This window comes from Bos indicus, chromosome 23, assembly GCF_029378745.1.
Source record: "Bos indicus isolate NIAB-ARS_2022 breed Sahiwal x Tharparkar chromosome 23, NIAB-ARS_B.indTharparkar_mat_pri_1.0, whole genome shotgun sequence".
NCBI lineage: Eukaryota > Metazoa > Chordata > Mammalia > Artiodactyla > Bovidae > Bos > Bos indicus.
Window position 1 is genome coordinate 22,092,015 of NC_091782.1, and position 23,049 is coordinate 22,115,063.

The 23,049-nt window shown below is 37.4% G+C and overlaps 1 protein-coding gene across 1 annotated transcript in view; it reads left to right on the forward strand.

The window, feature by feature from the left end:
- The window catches only part of CD2AP (CD2 associated protein), an 86,273-nt gene that overhangs the window by 22,585 nt on the left and 40,639 nt on the right, over positions 1–23,049 (forward strand). The window contains exons 2-3 of the mRNA XM_070778079.1: positions 8,130–8,290; positions 22,068–22,221. Of these exons, the coding sequence (XP_070634180.1) occupies positions 8,130–8,290; positions 22,068–22,221 (315 nt within the window). The remainder of the gene's footprint in view (positions 1–8,129; positions 8,291–22,067; positions 22,222–23,049) is intronic.

Genomic DNA, 23,049 nt, shown 5'->3' on the forward strand with positions numbered 1-23,049 from the left:
GTTTAATCTTCCTAAGAAAGTGATTTTTATATTTCATCAATGGTTTTTATATTTCATCTTGTGAGATTTGGTGCAGATTATCTAGTGTTCTTCTATTTTGAGTCTTTTGTTGCTATGTTTTAAAATCTTTATTACCCTACTGATCAGATAAATGCTAAAATGTCATATCTGCTTAAATTGGATAGCTTTCTTCACACTTTAAAAAGAAACTGTTACATAGCCAAAGTAATTTAAATTTAACATTCTCTTTCAGTGGCAGTCACAATTGAAACGCACAATGAATAATCCACAACCAGAAAGTGTCGTCTGAAACAATTGGTTTTGTAGGAGAGTAGGTCAGGGGGAAGAGCCCTCAGTGATAGACAGGGTCTGTATACCTTTTATAGTCCTAGAGTGTTTTTCAGGATGTGCATTTTCTCTTCCTTTTATTTTTTTCTTTCCAAATGTTTTTAGTCAACATGTGTTTCTTCACTTTAAGCAACCATTTAAAGTGAAGAAATAAATTTAGTCAGTCAAAATACAATTGTTTTAAGTGATGAAAGAGTTTTGTTTAATTTGAAATTTAAAATAATGAATTTTTTGAGTTTCCACGATATGGAGGATGCTGATTCTTGGTATAGCAGACTTGTGAATTAAATGAAGTTTTATTTAAACTGTTGTAGCTTTTCTGCAAGTATCATTGTTACATACTGTCTAGTGAGCATCAGTGTTTCTAGTAACTTGTTTTTACCTAACTGGTGTATGTTTATTGTAGAAAAATCCTGAAATATGGGTTACTGTTTCTAAGAATGCCCTCACTTATGACAGCTGCAGACTTTGGGGATTCCCACAACTGCCCTCACCTTTGACAGTTGGTTGGAAGAGTTTGCAGAACCCATTGAAAGCTGTTATACTCTTGGGGATGGTATTCTGTTGTAAAAGGACACAGATTAAAGTTGGCCAAGGGGACAGAAGCCTGGGGCAGATTTCAGGAAGGTACGAGACATGATGTCAGTCTCTCTCTCTAAAGTCACGGATGGCGTTAAGTCCTGGCGAGGATGTGTGACAACATGGAGAGTATTGCCAACTGGGGGAACTCACTTGAGTCTTCGTGTCCAGAGTTTTATTGAAAAGATACAGTTGACTGCCCAGGTAACTGACCTGTTTAGTGTCTAGCGCTTCCAGAGGTAGAACAGCTGCAACAGGGTTTGAAGTCCCAACATAATGACATTGTTTGGTAAAGTCTTCAGGTAACAAAGGTGCCTGAGGAACTTCAGAATCCCTCAATAAACAAACTCTTCCCATAGATCAGGATGAGGCCAAGTCCTGTCCTCTCTTTTGGGTGAGATTAATTTTTTTTTTAATTGGAGTATAGATGATTAACAATGTTGTTTTAGTTTCAGGTGAACAGCAGGATGATTCAGTTATACATCTACATGTGTCTATTCTTTTTCAGATTCTTCCCCCATTTAGTTGTTACAGAATAAATACCAAGCAGTTTCCTGCTGTTACACAGTAGGTCCTCACTGATTATCTGTTCTAAATAAAGCAATGAGTACGTGTCAACCCCAGAATCCCAATCTGCCAATCCCAAGCACGTACTCCCCCACTCTTTTAATTCTTTACTAAAGGTGAAATATTATATCAAAAAGAGATAACAAACAGCATCTTAGATCCCTTCAGGCATCTGTTAACATTTTGGAATGTAACTCTTTATATTTTTCTGTGCATATGTTTGTTTCTTCCCTTTTTACAAAAATAAGTTGTTACAGTACCTTTGTTTTATAACCTTTATTATTTAGAATGGTATTGCAAGCCTAATTAAAAATGTTTAAAAGGGCAAGAAGGACTTCCTGGCAGTCCAGTGGTTAAGACTCTGTGCTCCCAATGAACCCATGGGTTCAGCCCCTAGTTGGGGAGCTGAGATCCCACATGCTGCTGCATGGTGTGGCCAGACATTAAAATAAAAGGGCAAGAATTTAACCTTATTTACCATATGGTGTTTTATTTAGAAGAAATAAATTATCTTTGAGTCAGTAAACTTTTAAATTATGAAACAGAATCATGAGTTATAAACATCTTTATAATAATATTGGACAAGCCACTTTTAATACTTAGTGCTTTCTTAAAAAAATCTTATACAAGTAATACCTGCATATGCTATAAAAACAGAGGAGCCTGGCGTGCTACGGTTTATGGGGTCACCAAGAGTTAGATATGACTTAGTGACTGAACAACCACAATGAAAAAAATGGTATTTCTTTGCCTTACTGTTCTCTTCCTCTGTTCTTATTCTCCAGAGGGAAGCAACTTAGAACTATCTAATCTTTCAGTTTTGATTTTTTGGCTTTTGTATTTCTAAATAACAAGTTTATGTAGCTGTTGCTGATTGGATACTTGCGTTTTTTAACCTTCTGATATGATAGGTAAAGATTTGGCTTACTTGTAATCTCACTTCTGTTCTAAGTTTATCCCAATACAGTTTTATTTCTCTCTTGGATACCTTTCTGAATTCTGAGTTTTATAGTTACACTTTTATTTCTTTTTCAGCAACTAACGCATTATTTCTGGACTTCGAAGTTTGTATGATGAAGATTTACCTTTCTCTTTATCAACCTCTCCAGTATTTACTTTATCCTATAATGTGAAGGCTTGTTAATATTTACATTTTGTTCTGTAACCGTAATATAGTCTTGTTTTGTTATGGGTTGGTTTTCAGTGTTAAAATTAATAACTAGTCTCTGTTATTATGACCATGTAAATACTTTTTAGTTTGCAGCCAAGTAGTGTATATGATGATTATATTTTCAACACTGCATAGCTCTTTGCCTTTTCAGAAGTTTCTAGTCTCTTTAGTTTTTCTTCTCCTTATAGTTTTATTGTCTCTTTGAATTCCAGATTCTTAAGGATAGTATACAATTTCACAGTCTGGCTCTCACTTCTTTTTTGCCCCCAAATACTTCCTCAACTTTCTGTCTCCTGCTTAATCTAGACTGTTCCTTAGATCTATAGCACAATTACTGTCTTAGAACTTTTCTTACTCTAAGGCTGGCTTCACTGGCTCTTGAATTTTGTATCCTGTCTTTTGGTTCTTACTCTGTCAGATAAGATCGTGTAATCGCCTGTGTATTATTGTTGTTCAGTCGCTGAGTCGTGTCTGACTCCTTTTGACCCTGTGGTCTAGAGCCCGCCAGTCTCCTCTGTCCTCCACTGTCTGCTGGAGTTTGCTCAGATTCATGTCCATTAGGTCAGTGATGCTATCTAGCCATCTCATCCTCTGCTGCCCTGTTCTCCTTTTGCCTTCAGAAGTCTTTCTCAACATTGGTCTTTTCCATTGAGTTGGCGGCTCTTTGCATCAGGTGGCCAAATTGCATATGTAGGAATTAATTTTCTTTGTCCTTGTCTGTCTGAAAATGTTATATCTTGAATATGGAATACATTTTTCTTCAGTACTTAGGTGGCTTTGCCTTTTTATTTTCTTTTTCTGGAATCTGGTGTTGCCAGTGAGAAGTCTCCTAATGAATATGATTTTCATTCTTTTGTATATGAACTTTTTATTTCTTATCAGATAAATTTCTAGGATATGTTTTTTAAATTAATTTTTAATTGGAATATAGTTACTTCACAATGTTGTGTTAGTTTCTGCCATACAGCAAAATGAATCAGTTGTATGTGTATGCATACACATCTCCTCTTTTTTTGGATTTCCTTCTGTTTATGTTACAATAGAGCATTGGGTTGATCCCTGGGTTGGGAAGATCCCATGAAGGAGGGCATGGCAACCTGCTGCAGTATTCTTGCTTGGAGAATTCCATGGACAGAGGAAGCTGGTGGTCTACAGTCCATGGGTTTGCAAAGAGTCGGACATGACTGAGCAACTAAACACAGCATAGCAGAGAGCACTGAGTAGGGTTCCCTGAGCTGTAGGTAGGTTTTCATTAGTCATCTATTTTATATATAGTATCGGCAGTGTGTATACGTCAGTTCCAATCTCTGAGTTCACCACCCCTGCCCCGCCCAAGTAGTTACTTTAAAATTTTTGTATCGTACTGGCTTCTCATAGACCTCTCTATTTGAAGATTTGTTTCATATAGCTTTGGAATATTTTCTTCTATTATTTCACTACCTATTCTCTGTTTTCTCTTTTCTCCCCCTAGAACCGTTACTTGGATTTTGAATTGACCATCTGTGTCTTGTCTGTTCTTTTATATTTTCTTTATGTCTCTTTACCTGTTTTGATAAAGTTTTCTTGGGTTTGTTTGTCTCTACCTTTGCAAAAAAAAAAATTAACATGACTCATTGGAAGATGTATTTCCAAATGCTTTTTATTTTCATACTTCTTTTTTTTATAACATTCTGTTCTGATTTTATTACATCTCTTGAGGGTAAAAATTTGTACAGTTTAAATCTTTAAAAATTTTTAGACATTAAGTTGTAGAAATGTTTAAAGTACAATACAAAGAATTTTTTCATGACTGATGCTTTTCTCCTGAATATTTTAGTGTTTTCTACAGATCAGGATCTTCTATAAAATGTAAGAAATTAACATTTATTTATATATGTGTGGACTCATGGTTTTTTTTGCTTTATTCAGTGGGGTATATTGTTACACTGTCATTTATTTTCGTTTTTTCATCGTTTATTTTGATGCTCAGATTGTCTTGACTTGGCCAGTAGGATGTGTTCTGATGTTACTTCTCCGTGTCCTTGGACATCAGCTTATCTTTCTTTGAGAACTTCCTTGCTTTCTAGCACAACACCCTGTTCCACGTTTATCTTGTACTTTTCCTGCCTAAGCCCTGGAATTGCATATCTTCCCAAGGATTCCTGGTTCCTTTCAGTAGAAAGTGGTTTTTATAAGATCTCAGCATTAGGTTTGCTCGTTGATAGGTTGTGGTTTCAGGCCCTTTCAGTGGATAGAGCGTGCATGCCCGTGTGGTACATTTGTGTTTATGTGTATGTGAATGTCTGTGTATTGAAAACCCTGAGTTCACGGTGATACTTCTCATTCCCACTTAATATCATAGGATTAAGTGAAGTCTTTTCCCATTATGTTTGTAATTCCCTTCCTTTCATAGAGAAACTTGGCTTCCATTGTCCTTAATTTATTTGATCAACTCTCCTAGATGTAGCCAGTCATTCCCCACCCTTGTATGGACACCCTCCTCTCTGGCACAGGTTGTTCCACCCCTTTCTGGGTGACCTCCACCCTCCGTCTAGGTTACCTTTCCTCTGCATGGTGATCTGGCCCTAACCCCACTACAGGGGGCTTCTGTTCCTCACCAGGCTGCCCATCAGCTTGGATGCCCTCACCACTGTGACTGGGAACTGGCATACCATATCATGTCGCCTCTACATGGATGCCTTCCTCACCCTGCCTTCGAGTTGTGATAGGCTGCACTGGGGAACCGCCACAGACAGACACGCTTCTCATCCTACTTTGGCTCTGATAGCGTCACTGCCACCCCTGCCCTCCTAGCTTTGGATACCTTCTCTACTCTTTGGTCCCTGTCTTCTCACACCTTCTCAGACTCCTTCCCCTCCTTGGTCTCCCTTCCCCCCACTATGCTTTTGTATGCCTAGTGACTTTAATACTGAATTATTCTGGAAGGGGAGAGGTTGGTGTGTGCTTCATCCAGGAGGAGCTTTTCAGTTTATCATCGTCTTTCATGGTTAACTGTTGTCTACTATTCATATTTATGAATAAATGAAAAGCAAAAAGCTGATTGGGAACTCTTTATATGGGTATAACTTTTTAATTTTATTTTAGAGTTGGTAGGTTGGAAACCACCCATTGCTCTGGAGACCTCTAAATTCTGGGTATCAGAAGTCGTTTTTCTAGGAAACCATCACTCATCCATAGTAGCTTTACTAGTTCCCCCAGACTATTGTGTGTGTGTATGTGTGTGTGTTTCTGAGATTAACCCTTTAGTATTTTACCTTTGAAGAAAAATACCTACCTATGTAGCATTGTTGTCTCAGAACTGTTGTGGTTAATAATGGGTCTCAGCTCTTCCGTGAGATGCTAATTTCCCTATTTTCAGTTCTGTGTTTCCCACGAGCGTTCCTTTTCTTAATTTCTGGCCTTTCTGGGGTTCTGCAGAGCAGTTTGATGTCTCAGTAATAGTTTCCTTAAGTTTTCTGAGCTCTGGCTTTATCAGTTATGGATCCATTTTCAGGAATTTTAAGTTTCTTGCTAATTTCCATCTCAGATTGGTATGTTTTCAGCTGCAAATACAAATCTCGTCTAGAATTTACTTAAAAGTTAAGAAAAAACTGCTTCTATAACAAGAAATCTAAAAGTTATAGGGCTGGTTAGATTAGCAGTTGAATCAGTCTAGTAAAGATCCAAGCCATTTTCATCTTTCTTTTCTTGTATTCTAAGCATATCTGCTGTTTTTCTTGTCTAATCTAGTTGTAGCAGTTTTGGCCATTACATTCTCAATGAAGAATATCCAAAGTCTGTAGGAGGACACTCTTTCCTTGTGTTTTGTTTATAAGGTCAAATAAAACCTTTCAAGAACCCCTACTTACATTGTATTGGTCTGAGTCGATTCATCATATCTGTATTTGAAAACCAGTCTGTGTGTGTGTGTGAGATAGAGAATATGAATGAGATTATCATAAATCTGTGTGTGATCTGTGTGCATGCTCAGTCGTGTCCGATACTTTGCAGCCCAGTGGACTTTAGCCCACCAGGCTCCTCTATCGTTGGGATTTCCCAGAGAAGAATACTGACGGGGATTGCTCTTTCCTTCTCCAGGGAATCTTCCTGACCCAGGGATTGAACCTGCATCCCCTGTGTCCCTGCATCTCCTGTATTGGCAGGTGGATCCTTTACCACTGAGCCACCTAGGAAGCCCCTGCTGTAAATCAGTTCTCTTCAGACATTTATCTCCGTGACCAGAAGTGTTAGGTGTCCTGGGACCTACTCAGTCTGCGCTTAAGCAAGATTCCCAAAGTCAACAAGATGACCTGATTGTACATTAGTATTTGAGAAGTACTGGTCTAAAATAGTTTAATCCTCAGGGTTTAACCCTCTGAGTCTGAGAGAAGCTTCACTTGTAAAAGTACAGGGTTCCAAAATACCTGAACAGAATCAGGGTTCAGTGAGAAAGGAAGGAGGAGGAGGAGGAGTCGGTGTGGGAGTGGCTGTTTGTTTGGTAGCCAACAGTGTCTGCCCATACTCCCTTCCCTTTTTTTTTTTTTTTGGTATAGTTGTATATATGTGTTCTTTTTTCTTAATCATTCTTTTCGGAGGAAGAAAAGGTAATGGAGGTATGACTAGTTAAAATATTAATAGTATGCTTATATGCTGTCCTATAACCTTAAAATCCTTAACAGCCTTCATTTCAGGGTGTATTCATTTTCTATGCTTCTGTGAGAAATATCGCCACAAACTTAGCAGATAAAAATAATACACATTTATTATCTCACGGTTTTTGTGGTTTCTTCAGTCCGGGCATGGCTACATCCTCTGAAGGGCTGCAATCAGTGTATTGATCATGGCTGGCTTCTCAGCTGGGGAAGGATCTGCTTCCAGGCTCACGAGGCTGTTGGCATCATTCAGTTCCCTGTGGGCAGTTGGACTGAGGGCCTCAGCTGTTTGTGGGCTCTCATCCAGAGACTTCCTCAGTTACTTGCATGTGGCCCTCTCCATAGGCCAGCTCAACAAAACAACTTGTGTCTTCAAAGCCAGGAAGTGACAGAGTTTCCTAGCAGGGGTATTATAGCCTTATGTCATCACATACAGTCCATCATCTTTGTCACATTCTGGTGACTAGAAGTCAGTCATAGATCACGTTCACACTAACGGAGAGAGAAGTACACAAGGGCCTGAATACCAAGAGATGGGAATCGTGGGGGCCGCCTTAGAGGTTGTCACAAAGCATGTATAGCTGACTGGCAGGATAACTGACGAGGTAAATTGTACGTTGTGTTGAGGTTTCTCCGTAACACTGGTACTGTGCATTATAGTTAGGCAAAAAAGAAATCTGCGGGTGTAGCCAAATACTAAAAACTGAGGTAAGCTTCGATGGTATCTTTATTGTATTAATCATTGCTAAATAGGTTCCTTAGTTTTAAGTTTATTAGTATGGTTAGTAGTATTTCATGAGTTAAGTTTTAGATGTTTGTTTCTTTTTTTTTAGTTGACTATATTGTGGAGTATGACTACGATGCTGTACATGACGATGAGCTAACAATCCGAGTTGGGGAAGTCATCAGGAACGTGAGGAAACTGCAGGAGGAGGGATGGCTGGAAGGAGAGCTGAATGGGAGGCGAGGCATGTTTCCTGATAATTTCGTTAAGGTGAGCATTCTCGGTTAGATTCCTTGCTGTTGCTCTATCGGATTTAATCTTGAAGAGATGCATACACATATTTTTAACACTAAAATATTTTAGATAAATTTTTTGTCTGAGGAATTAAAAAAACTGGAGACTCAGGTATCACTGTAATGAATGTTATTGTTGCCTGGTGTCCTGGGGGATTATAAAACTCTGTGTGTGTGTGTGTGTGTGTGTGTGTGTGTGTGTGTGTGTGTGTGTGTGTACATGTACCTGTCTACCTGTAATGTAGGTAGCACTTTGTAATTTGCAAAGTTTTTGCTATCTACATTTCCATTTAAGCCTAAACATCTTGTGGAGGAAGTAGGGAAGACGATAGCCCCATTTTAAATCAATGACATGTAGGTTGAGAGGTTAAATGGTGTTTACCCAAGGTTGGATAGCTAATAAAACAGAATCTGAACTGAAATCTGAGATAGTTGCCTCTTTACTCAAGTGTGAGTAAAAACACTTACTGGGTTTTGTTGCTTTTCTAGCCCCTTTGAGAATCTTGTATTCTTAAGTTTCAGCATTGCAGCAGTTATCTTTGATAGTAACAAATACTCTTCAACTACCACCAGACGTTCCTTTTTAAATAATGTTCTAGTCACTTCTGCCAGAAAACAATCAAGATTTTTAAATATATTACAAACTAAAAAAGTTCTCAGAAATTTAGAGGAGGAAAAAAAAAGTAAAGGATATCTGTGTGTTTACATGCCATTTATAATAGTCTTAACCCAGAGCTTCCTTGGTAGCTCAGACAGTAAAGAATCTGCCTGCAACACAGGAGACCCCGGTTCAATTGCTGGGTTTGGAAGATCCCCTGGAGAAGGGAATGGCAACCCACGCCAGTATTCTTGCCTAGAGAATTCTTCGGACAGATGGTGGGGTTGCAAAGAGTCGTACATGACTGAGCAACTAACACTACTATAGTTGTCTTTATTTTCTGGATTAGTTTTCTTACATTCAGCCACATCCCTCTTCTCATGAATTTGTGGCTGTGAGCTCTTCTGGGAAGGCTCGAGTCTATCTCTCATTTGGTTTGTCCAACTTGCAGAGTAGTTGTTAGAATGTCTGTGCAGTGTGAATGTTTTGTAAATATTTGCTCAGCTGCGGTTTTACTAAGTATGAACACATACTTTGTTAATTGGTTTTAGAGAAGGTGAACTAACTACATTTTACCTCTCAAAAGACCTGAGAAAAGCTGTAGTAGGAATTGAGCTCCTTTGTTTATTTTTTCTTTACAAATTGACTTTCTTCTAATCTAAAATGGAGTGTAAAGCAGATGCTGTCAAAATTGAAGCAGAATAACTACATTTAAACCCAGTCAAATGAAGTCTCCCTTTGTTGGTAGAATGATATAAGGAAAATCACATAATGTCTTTGTTTTCTTCCTTTTAAAATGGCCTGTCTTTAGTCTGTAGTCTGTATATAGTAAGCTGCAACATTGGCCTCTCATCTCTCTCTCTCTGTGTCTCTTTTTTGGGGTGAGTGGGGGAAGTGGCTTTTCAGGAAAAATATATTGAAGTAATAGAACAGTGGTTAAAAAAAAGAACTTAGTAAGAAGTATTAATATGGGTCTGTTTTAAATTGTGTGCTGATAGGTAGTCCCCGTGCTGACATGTGGTCACACTGGTGGAGATGACCTGTCATGGCACTCCCATCTTAAAATACATTTTCCTATCCTGTTACAGTACAGCTAATTGTAGAACTTGAATTTAATCTGCCTGCTAGTAGAGGATGCTGTTTGTGTTTGCTCGGAGATGCAGGGAAGCTTAATCTGGGATTAAAATGAACCACAGGGTGGACTAGAGTTGGGAGACATCAACATGAACTCGTGTTTAATTTAAAATATGTACAGATACATACAGAAATAATTTTATATGTGTGTGTTTATACTCCGGTCACTACACATGCGTATATATATTCCTCATTTCTTCCACTGAGGGCCTGGAAGCAGTGACACACCAGTACCAGTGAGTACACTCGTTGCTCAGATCTTGGTTTCAGAATATCATTTTCCAGTAAAAGGAGGCTCCTGAGAGGAGTGATCCTATGGCTGCAACACGGTATTCACAGGATGAGCTGGAGCAGCTAGTAGTGCCGAGAGTAAGAATTTGGAAAAAGGCAACATAGGTGCCAACTGGAAAGCTGGTTGAGCATCAGAATAACCTAGTATTTGAAGAGCAGATAGATATGCACGAGTCTAAATAAATAAATGCTGATATAAATAGATTGTTATGTAAATAATGGAATAGAAAGGATAAATCTTACAGAATTATTCCAAGTAATATTTGTAAATACTGTCCCCACCCCCAAGTATCCTTCAAGTGTAGGTTGGACTAAAGAATAGATGGAAGAGAAAAACAGCAACTGTACAGTGGAGAAACTTAGCAATTACTGCCGTTACCAAGTGATCAAGGCTAACATCGTCGGTAATAAATCATGTTGATACCATGTATCTGCTGAGCCTCCGGTATTTATTCTTCTCCCAAACCTATCATTGCAGTCCATTTGTGAAAAAAAACATCAGACTGACCCAAATTAAGGAACATTTTACAAATATCTGATCAGTACTTTTCAAAAATTTCAAGGTCATTAGAAAACAAGGAAGGCCTAAGAAACTGATGTTGAGCAGAGACTGAGGAGACATAGTGACAAATGCATTGTGGTGTCCTGGATTGGATTCTGGAATAGAAAAAGGATGTTGGTGGGAAAACTGTGAAATCTCTATAGAGTTGGTGGTTCTGTTAGTAGTAATGTACTATTTTAATTTCTTAGTTTTGACAAGTGTAATACAGTTACGCCAGGTATCACTGTGGCATATATATGGGAGATATATGGGAACTCTGGGCGGTACCTTGGCAACTCTACTGTAAACATAAAATTATTACAAATCAGAATTTTTTTAAATTTTCTTTTAGCCTTTTATTTATTTTTAATTAATTTATTTTTTATTAAAGGATAATTGCTTTATAGAATTATGTTGTTTTCTGTCAAACCTCAACATGAATCAGCCATAGGTATACATATATCACCTCTGTTTGAACGTCCCTACCATCTCCCTCCCCATCCCACCCCTCTAGATTAATGCAGAGCCCTTGTTTGAGTTTCCTGAGCCATACAGCAAATTCCCATTGGCTATCTATTTTACATATGGTAATGTAAGTTTCCATGTTACTCTTTCCATACATCTCACCCTCTCCTCCACTCTCCCCATGTCCATAAGTCTATTCTCTATGTCTGTTTATTCAGTTCAGTTCAGTTCAGTTCAGTCGCTCAGTTGTGTCCGACTCTTTACGACCCCATGAACCACAGCACACCAGGCCTCCCTGTCCATCACCAACTCCCAGAGTCCACCCAAACCCATGTCCATTGATGCCATCCAGCCATCTCATCCTCTGTCGTCCCTTCTCCTCCTGCCCTCAATCTTTCCCAGCATCAGGGTCTTTTCCAGTGAGTCAGTTCTTTGCATCAGGTGGCCAAAGTATTGGGGTTTCAGCTTCAACATCGGTCCTTCCAATGAACACCCAGGACTGATTTCCTTTAGGATGGACTGGTTGGATCTCCTTGCTGTCCAAGGGACTCTCAAGAGTCTTCTCCAACACCACAGTTCAAAAACATCAATTCTTCAGCACTCAGCTTTCTTTATAGTCCAACTCTCACAATACATGACCACTGGAAAAACCATAGCCTTGACTAGATGGACCTTTGTTGGCAAAGTAATGTCTCTGCATTTGAATATGCTATCTAGGTTGGTCATAACTTTACTTCCAAGGAGTAAGCGTCTTTTAATTTCATGGCTGCAATCACCATCTTCAGTGATTTTGGAGCCCAGAAAAATAAAGTCAGCCACTGTTTCCACTGTTTCCCCATCTATTTGCCATGAAGTGATGGGACTGGATGCCATGATCTTCGTTTTCTGAATGTTGAGCTTTAAGCCAACTTTTTCACTCTCCTCTTTCACTTTCATCAAGAGGCTCTTTAGTTCTTCTTCACTTAACTGCCCTGTAAATAAATTCTTCAGTACCATTTTTCTAGATTCCATATTTATGCATTAGAATACAATATTTATCTTTCTCTTTCTGACTCACTTCACTCTGTATAATAGGTTCTAGGTTCATCTACCTCAGCAGAACTGACTCAAATGTGTTCCTTTTTGTGGCTGAGTAATATTCCGTGGTGTATATATACCACAACTTCTTTATCCATTCATCTGTTGATGGACATCTAGGTTGCTTCTATGTTCTAGCTATTGTAAATAGTGCTGCAGTGAACAATGGGATACATGTGTCTTTTTCAGTTTTGGGTTCCTCAGGGCATATGCCTAGGAGTGGGATTGCTGGGTCATATGATGGTTTTATTCCTAGTTTTTTAAGGAATCCCTATACTGTCGTCCATAGTGGCTGTATCAATTTACATTTCCACTAACAGTGTAAGAGCATTCCCTTTTCTCCACACCCTCTCCAGCATTTATTGTTTGTAGACTTTTTGATGATGGCCATTCTGACTGGTGTGAGGTGATATCTCATTGTAGTTTTGATTTGTGTTTCTCTAATAATGAGCAATGTACAGCATGTTTTCATGTGTTTGTTAGCCATCTGTATGTCTTCTTTGGAGAAATGTCTGTTTTGGTTGGGTTGTTTGTTTCTCTGGTATTGAGTTGTATGAGTTGCTTGTATATTTTGGAAATTAATCTTTTGTCAGTTGTTTCATTTGCTATTATTTTCTCCCATTCTGAGGGCTGTCTTTTTACCTTGCTTATAGTTTCCTTCGCTGTGCAAAAGCTTTTAAGTTTAATCAGGTCCCAGTTGTTTACTTTTGTTTTTATTTCTATTACTCTAGGAGGTGGGTCATAGAGGATCTTGCTTTGATTTATGTCATTGACCATTCTGCCTATAGTCTTCAATCCATTTTGAATTTATCTTTGTGTATGGTGTTAGGAAGTGTTCTAATTTCATTCGTTACATGTAGTTGTCCAGTTTTCCCAGAAGCATTTATTGAAGGGGCTGAAAGCAGAATTTTTATCAAAAAGTTAACCACAGGTGATGAACAACAGTGGAGAGTCCACAGTTTAGTAAGGTAGTTGACTTTTATCATTTCAGATGCGTATTAGAAGTTTCAAGGAAAAAAAAAAATAATAAAAAAAAAATAAATTTTTTTGTCTACTGGAAAATAAGCTTTCAGTGGGACACTAGTATGGTGCTTTGTAAACACAGAACTGTGGTGTCGATGGTAGAACGAAGCTTCCTATAGAAAATTCCTGTTATTGTTTTGAATAACTATACTGAAAAGCAGCATTTAAATAGGGCTGGAAGATGGATAGAAAGGTCACATCATTTTTGTAGCCTGTTATGAAACATTGTAGATACTGTAAATTTTTTTTGTGTGGCTAACGTGTCTGTTTTCAGTGTCTCTTTGCAATGTTAGTTCATCTTTATATATGATTTAGAAAATATTTTACAAAAACCATAGGACAAGGATCTGTGAACTTAATGTAAGAATGTTGTCACTTTGTTTTTTGCTTCAGAGCGTTAACTTTATAATAAAGACAGCATGACAGTAACATTGAGTTTTTTATTACCCTCTTCTCATTTCTCTTTCTCCCAGTTGCCTGTGTTCTGAAGCTCTGTGTATCCTTCTAACACATAGTTTTATATGTATTTACCTATGCATAAATAAAGACTGTTTTGTGTGATTTATACATTTACATAAGTACTGTCAGATTGCAGCTTTTAAAATACTTAACGTGAGATTTTGATGTGGATACATAATATAGTCACATCTGCCAAAATGTGTTTTATATCACTCATCAGTGATTGATAAATAGAGGAATGAAGTTGGGACAAAGTTGTATTTGTTTTTCTAGACAAGGTGAGCTGTCATAGAGTGTAGTGTTTTAATTTCAGTAAAAAGTTAAAACTCACCTACCTGCTTGCATAGACAGGAATTCTTTTGGCTCTTAAAACCTCTTTTTTTCTTTTTTTATATTTGATCCTCTATAACTGGATATTTTCCTCAAAGTTACACAGTCCTAACATGATAAGGGCTTTTAATTTCTGGTGCTTCCGTCTGCTTCTGTCTGCATTATCTTAGTATCCACTAGCCACCATTTCTACTTTATTGTTCTATGCATTTTTAATAACTCCTGAAGAATCTATTTGTCATAACTCCTTGGGTAATCTTAGGTTATTGCTCATCTTTTGAGGTTCTGATTATGTTATTTGTTTACATTTTTAGTGGTCAGTTTCCAGAGCATGCATAGGTTTAGAGTAGTCTGCCCCAAGTCCTACTGTTTGCATAATCATTGGTATTTTTAGTATTTGATTCAGAGGTTTTCACAGAATCATTGTTTTTTAGTGTGTGATTCCTCCCGCCACTCCCCACCCACCCCCCACCCAACCCACCTGTCCTCGCCCCGAATGTCAGGTATTTAGGAATAATCATATAGTGCGTCTATAGTAGAAGTTCCTTTGTTGTTCAGTCGCTAAGTTGTGTCCAGTTCTTTGCCACCTCATGGATTACAGCACACTTACTGTCTCCTAGAGTTTGCTCAGGTGCATGTCCATTGAATTGGTGATGCTGTCTAACCACCTCATTCTCTGTCACCTCCTTTTGCCTTCAGTCTTTCCCAGGATCAGGGTCTTTTCCGATGAGTTGGCTCTTTACATCACGTGGTCAAGGTATTGAAACTTCAGCTTTAGCAACAGTCCTTCCAGGTTCATTTCCTTCAGGGTTCGTTTCCTTTAGGATTCAATTTGTAATAGCCATATAGTGTTCCAGTTTATGTCTTAAGCATAGTTTATGAGTATTTAGCTATTTTCTAATATGCTAATTTAAACTCCTACCAGTGATGTAATGAGTGTTTTTCTTTAATGTTCTCATTAACATTTGATGCTATCAAATTTTATTTTTTATTCTGTATTCTATGTCTATGTAATGTTCAGAGTTTAAACTGTGGTTAGTGAGAGAAGTAGGGAAAAGTATATGTATTCCATCTCTCCACAAGATAATCTAGATGGTGATGCATTTTGATAGAGATTTTTAGCAGTCTAAAAACTTGCACAATATAGAAGTTTCTCCTTTTAGAAGTGGTGTTGGAATAGCTGTTTTTCCCTTAAGCTGTGGTTATAAAGCTGGTGTTCAGAAAAATGTAGTATTAGTTACCTTTAACATAAGAATAGATTAGTGTTCAGTAAAAAGGTAATAAGCATATTTGATACCCTCTAAGTTATGCCTTGCTTCTGAAGGTTAGGGCTTCCCTGGTGGCTCAGCTGGTAAAGAATCCACCTGCAATGCAGGAGACCTGCGTTCTATCCCTGGTTTGGGAAGATCCCCTGGAGTAGGGAACAGCGACTACCCTCTCCAGGATTCTGGCCTGGAGAATTCCATGAACTGTATAGTTCATGGGGTCACAAAGAGTTGGACGCGACTGAGCGATTTTGACTTTTTCTGAAGGTTAAGATAACCATGACAGTAGCTAATAGTGCAGCTGACTAGTTGTATGCATTTACTAACGTTAGTGGACTCTGTTCACTGAAGAGTGTCGGGTATGGTAGAGGCCATGGTCTGATTCACTGAGAGTGAGTCAGAGGAGGTTGGGCTGGAGAGTGGGAGGAGCATTACTATTCAAGGTACACTTGAAAGTTTGACCAGTGTTGAAGCACAGGGCAGTACGGAGAAAACAGAGAAATACCAATGGAATAAGATATAAAAGAGGTGAAAAGAAATTATTTTTATTAGTTGGACTTGAAGAGTATTAGCAGGACAGTATTTGTGGTAGGAGATCCTAATGTTCAAGCTTTGAAGCACCTTTCCTGTGAGCACTATACTTATTCCGTGGAGGTGCTACAGGTTATTCTAAGATCTGTTAATAATACAGTTTTGACTTTAGTGCTTTAAAAAATAAATGAGTATGTCCACAGAAGATGGTTCAGAGCTGGTAAGTGAATTGCTGTTCTTTATATTTTTTAATTTAAAGTGGGATTTTGGTCCCTTTTGAAGAGTTCTCAGAGCTTGATAATAATATGTTTTAGACTTTCTGGTATAATAAGGAACAAGGAAACAGAAGTTATTCACACTTTAGCTGGTAAGTAAGTAAAAATCATTCAGCTGTTTACTCTTGTTTGGACCTAAATTTCTGAACAAATTTTTTTTTACTGGTTTAGAAAAAAATATTCAAATCATTGCACCTGGTTTTTTCTTAAATAATATGTAGTGTGACAACTTATCTTGCCTTCAAAAATGTTTGTTTTCATTTTATTTCTAGATTTCATAAGTTAAATGGCTAAGCAGACATTAAATCTTTATTCATGTCTTTTTAAAACTGCTTTTAAAGAAAAGTTAATTAGCAATATGGGAAATAAGATGATGATGAGATGGATACTTTGAAAGAGTTTCAGTGATTTTTTGTTTGTTTTTAAAATATCACATTCTGATTTAGTTTTAAAATCTTATTCCACTATTTCCATAGGAAGAATTATTATTTGAATGAAATAAATGACAGTTTGATTTTATGTGACCTTTAACAGTGGATGTGTGTCAAATAAACATGTAATCTTGCTTAGTTTTCTTTTCTTTAGTAATATCACTTCCATATCTTCTGATTTATACTTCTATAAAGTTGAAGGTACTAGTTTTAGGTAACACTTTTGGAAATCCTGAATGTTAAAAGTAATTGAGTGTAGTCCCCTCCTTATCCTTGGGAAAATTCCAGAAATAAGTCGTGTTTTAATTGTGCACCCTTCTGCCTGGAATGTGAATCATCCCTTTGTCCAGAGTCTCCTACCCATTAGTCACTTAGGAGTAGCCCTCTTGATTATCAGATCAGTTGTCTCAGTATCCCAGTGTTTGTGGGCGAGTAACCCTTATTTTATTTAATAATGGCCCCAAAGTGCAAGAGTAGTGATGCTGACCATTCAGATATGCCAGAAATCATATGAGTGAAAAGGTGTGAAAGCTTAATAAACAAGAAGAAGTTGTGTGCTGAGGTTGCTAAGATCTACATTAAGAATGAATCTTCTGTCTGTGAAATTGTGAAGAAGAAAAAGGAGTTCACACTAGTTTTGCTGTCTCACCTCAGATGGAAAAGTTCCTGCCACAGGAGGCGGTGAGTGCTTGGTTAGGATGCAGAAGGCATTATGTCTCTTCAGTTATTGTGAAAGATAGAAACCACATTTATGTAACTTTTCATTAGAATGTATTGTTATAATTGTTTTATTATCAGTTAATCTCTTATTGTGTTGAATTTATAAATTAAACTTTATCATAGGTATATATACATGGGAAGAAACATAGTATATGTAAGACTCAGTGTTCTCTGCGTTTTCAAGCATCCACTGGGGGGTCTCAGATTTTAATTAGCATAAGCAGAACTATAACTGTTTAGAGATTTGTTGGTTAAGTTATCTGCCTCTTTCGTCTGAGAAGTAGAAGAACGCTCCTGCCATCTAATCTGGTTTTTATTATTCTTTGTGACCTTTGCTTCTATGTTCTAGAGGTAATTGCTTTCTATTTTCAGATCATGGTCGTTCACTGGCCATGATTAGATAATCAAATTATAAAATAGGTATATTTCAACATGATGGAGTGGTTCATGAATTTTATTGATGAACCTTTTAAGTTACCTTTTTTGATTAATGTGATTGGAATTAAATATTCTTCTTTACCTCAGATCAAGAGTAACTATATCCTTCCCACCTTTTTAAAGCTGCTTCTTATTTGCTTATATTTTTCATCTTTTCCTTTAATTTACTACTTCCTACTCCTTACCCTACTTTCTTATCCTTACGAAAACAAGCAAGTCAATGTGTAGTACATTCTTATCTATACAGCAATCATCCACGCTGTATTTTCTTGACTGGTTTTGTATTGACATTACCTGTTGTGTAGGAGACTTCCCTTATTTGTACAGTGAGGTTTAGTTTTCTGACTTTGCTTTGTCAGTACATGATACTGTTTTAAGTGAGGGCTCATTCTTTCATTGCATCTCCTAGAGTCATTTTCAAAGTCAGTAAAGGAAGTGAAATTTGTAGGAAAGAGATGTCACAGTGTTAATATGTCAATATTTTATTTACTGGCTGATTCTCAGTCTCAGTTCAGTCGCTCAGTCGTGTCCGACTCTTTGCGACCCCATGGACTGCAGCACACCAGGCCTCCCTGTCCATCACCAATTCCTGGAGTTTACTCACACTCATGTCCATTGAGTCAGTGATGCTATCCAACCACCTCATCCTCTGTCGTCCCCTTCTCCTCCCACCTTCAATCTTTCCCAGCATCAGGGTCTTTTCAAATGAGCCAGTTCTTTGCATCAGGTGCTCAAAGTATTGGAGTTTCAGCTTCAGCATCAGTCCTTCCAGTGAATATTCAGGACTAATTTCCTTTAGGATTGACTGGTTGGAGCTCCTTGCAGTCCAAGGGACTCTCAAGAGTCTTCTCCAACACCACAGTTCAAAAGCATCAATTCTTTGGCACTCAGCCCTCTTCACAGTCCAACTCTCACATCCATACATGACTACTGGAAAAACCATAGCTTTGACTAGACAGACCTTTGTTGGCAAAGTAATGTCTCTGCTTTTCAATATGCTGTCTAGGTTTGTCATAGCTTTTCTTTCAAGGAGCAAGTGTCTTTTAATTTTGTGGCTGCAGTCACCATCTGCAATAATTTTGGAGCCCCCCAAAATAAAGTCTGTCACTGTTTCCACTGTTTCCCTATCTATTTACCATGAAGTGATGGGACCAGATGCCATGATCTTAGTTTTCTGAATGCTGAGTTTTAAGTTAGCTTTTTCACTCTCATCTTTCACGCTTATCAGGAGGCTCTTTAGCTCCTCTTCACTTTCTGCCATAAGGATGGTGTCATCTGCATATCTGAGGTTACTAATATTTCTCCTGGCAATCTTGATTCCATCTTGTGCTTCATCCAGTCCAGCATTTCTCTGATGTACTCTGCATATAAGTTAAATAAGCAGGGTGATGATATACAGCCTTGACGTATTCCTTTCCTGATTTTGAACCAGTCTGTTGTTCCATGTCCAGTTCTAACTGTTGCTTCTTGACTGGCATACAGATTTCTCAGGAGGCAGGTAAGGTGGTCTGGTATTCCCATCTCTTAAAGCATTTTCCACAGTTTGTTGTGATCCACACAGTCAAAGGCTTTGGCATAGTCAATAAAGCAGAAGTAGATGTTTTTCTGGAACTGTCTTGCTTTTTTGATGATCCAGTGGATGTTGGTAATCTGATCTCTGGTTCCTCTGTCTTTTCTAAATCCAGCTTGAACATCTGGAAGTTCACGGTTCATGTATTGTTGAAGCCTGGCTTGGAGAATTTTGAGCATTACTTTGCTAGCATGTGAGATGAGTGCAGTTGTACAGTAGTTTGAGCATTCATTGACATTGCCTTTCTTTGGGATTGGAATGAAAACTGACCTTTTCCAGTCTTGTGGCCACTACTGAGTTTTCCAAATTTGCTGGCATGTTGAGTGCAGCGCTTTTCACAGCATCAAAATAAAGGGCAGAAGGAAGAAACAGTAGAAGCCTTACTGACCCTTCATAGGTGCTCTATAAAATTGCTATTTAAGATGATAGCCAAAGAATAATTTCGAGGCACTATGTGTCCAGGAATGAGGGACTAGAGTAGAGAGAGAGAGGGAGAGAGAAGGGGGAGAGAAAGGGGAGAGAGATTGGAGAGAGACAGAGAGAGAGAGAGAGAGTGTGTGTGTGTATCTGGTGGTAGTAATTTGTAACAGGAAGAGGTTCCAGAGATGGAGCAGGGTGGAGCCTAAAGTGGACCTTACCTTATTTGTAATTTTGCTTAGACCCTAAAGTCACTTGGTACTTTTGATAATGGCTTAGTTGGCACTGCGTATGTGGAAGGCTGTAAACCTGAGTTTTCCATATTACTGTAGATTGTATATTTTTTTTGTTTTACTTTCCTCCTCTCTTCGTGTCTTTTGTCTTCAGAAGATATATTATATCTAATATTCATGGGTTTGATTTCTCAGTGAGTATTGAAGGTCCTCAAAATGTTTCTAGATCTTGAGCAGTATGTTGTAAATTTATATTTTTAGAAGTGGTAGACATTGTCATTGTCCTGTATATCATACCTGTTTATATGGTTAATTTTTGTTAAAAGATAACACAAATATCTATTTAGCCTATGAACAGGATAGAATGAAGATTTAAACCCCGGATATCTGTCTCCTGTCTCACATTGGGTCAAACTGGAATTATTTTCCTAGAGGAATAAGATTTGAATATCAAGCCAGGTTCTTGGTCTCTTGTACCAGAGAGGCAACAGTAGCTTTCAGAGATACGATATTTATCTTTTTAAAATGTAGGTAGCTCATGAGATGTTCAGGAGAATCCAAAATTAGTACTCTTTGGCATGTTGAGGTTATAGCTACTAGTTTTTACATAGATTTCATATTTTTATTAGTTTGAAAAATACTTACTGTGATCTGAAAACTGAAGTTTTCATATGGTGTGTCATTTATTATTAGTAGCAAATTGAAGTTGTTTTCCTTACATACATTACTAGTAAAAATGAAGCAGTCACTACAGTGTGAAATATTTTGTGTGTCTTCTATGATTTATACTTTAATAGTTTTCACAGTTTCTCATCATTTAACAGATATTCCAAAATGAAAAAATTTTCTGTTTGCAAAATGATATGCCTTGTTAAAAAAACACAAAAAAGCAAGCATCAAACATAATAATCTGAAATCCTACCAGCTAGAGTAACAACTCGTTAACATTGCAGTAGACATAAACACCTGGAGATATAGATTCTTTGTTGTGAAAAATACCTTCTGGTTAGGGATTTACTTTTTTCTTGTGGTTGGTTACTTTTAATGAACAGAAACTGTTAATTTTAATATTAAATGTGTGAGGCAGGAATCCAGTTTGATTCCCTGCCACCTAAATGTGAAACAGTGCATGCATCATCTATTTTAAGATTAATATTTTCCCTCCCTTTTTGCCTGTTGTAAATCGTTTTTCTGTTTATGGATTTTGTTTCATTTATCACTGTGTCTGTTTTTGTGCCAATACACTCTGATTCGTAGTATCGTATGGTTTTTCTTTATTTCTTAGTTAAAACAAAAAAAATCCCCTCACTTTCTTTTCATTGAAGTATTTTGGCTGTTCTTGGTCATTTGTTCTTCTCTACAAATTTAGAACTAGTTTATTTAATTGCTCTCCGAAATCTGTGACATATTTATTCAATTGCATTGTATCAATTTTAGGGGAAAAATGCTATCTTTATGATAATGAGTTTTCAACATCTGAACATGGCATGACTTCTCTTTCCTATGTCTTCTTTTATGTCTTCCAGTAAAACTTCATACTTCTTTTCATGAAGATTTACCTATCTTCTCTTAGACCTGTGACTTAGAACAGGGTTTATCAGACAACAGCCCATGAGCCAAATCTAAATACCACCTGTTTTTATAGTGTCACTGAACTGAGAATGCCAGCTAAGAGTTATATAAATAGTTGGAAAAAATGAAATGAGAAGCAGTATTTAATCACATGTGAAAATTATATGAAATTGAAATTTTAGTGTCCATAAATAACATTTTGTTGGAGCTGTAACCAAAGTGTGATATTCTTTAGATATGTATGGGCAGAGAAAAAGGTTGCAAACTGTTGATACTTTGTTTTATATAATAATCAATATACCTGGTTTTGGTATTTTGCATTTGAGGGTTTAATTTAATGAAATACAGCTTAATTTGCCTATTTGCTGATTTCCCCTTTTGTAGGAAATTAAGAAAGAGACAGAATCCAAGGATGACAGTTTGCCCATCAGGCGGGAAAGGCACGGGAATGTAGCAAATCTCGTACAACGAATAAGCACCTATGGACTTCTGCCTGGAGGAATTCAGCCACTTCCACAAACCAAAACCATTAAGAAGAGTATGTAAATAATATTTTCTTCTTCATTTAAATCAGAATAGACGTTTGTTTTATAACTAACTGTTCATAAGTTGTATTAAGAAAAATCAACCTTTTGTAGCAGACTACAGAAACTTCCTACTTATTCTTCAGTTACTAGTTATGGGCCCATGTCGTCAGTCTTCATTTGGAAATCCAGCATGAGCTGTTCTGTAGGAATTGTAAATTGAGATACAAGGCTTTGTTTTCTTGTTGGTCTTACAGGCTCTGTTGGATAGTTAATCCTTTGCCTTAAATTTACTTGAATATTATTTATTAAATATTAAATGGGATGCTAAAATGTCTGTTCATCCTTAAGCAGTATAGATGCAAGCATTTGATAATACATTTTCTTTAGTGGTTAGCCATCTGAACATGGATATTCAGTTTTCCAAGGTGGTTGGCCTAGCAGAGTGCCTTTGAAGTATTTGGTGTAAATATGTTTACACCAAAGACGAGTTTAATATAGAGGGAGAGTACCACATTTAAAATCAGACACTATTTGAATCTGTCTTATGACCTTAGATCATTTAGACTCTTGAGTTTTATTTTACTGCTGGTGAAAAAGTGGCTTAAAAAAAATAAAAAGACTAGTAATATTGCTGTTGTCAAAAACGTAGTCTTTGGAAAGACTGTTACTCAAAGAAGTACTTCAAGCCTGGGAGCAGATAGTGTTTTAACATAGTAAACCTGAGGCCCCATTAGAGATTGAATACTATGTTCAGTTTGATTTAATAAGTTATAAATGAGTATTTATCCACTATTATCTTCGATCATTCTTTTTTTTTTAAACCCACCTCCCCTCCCTCC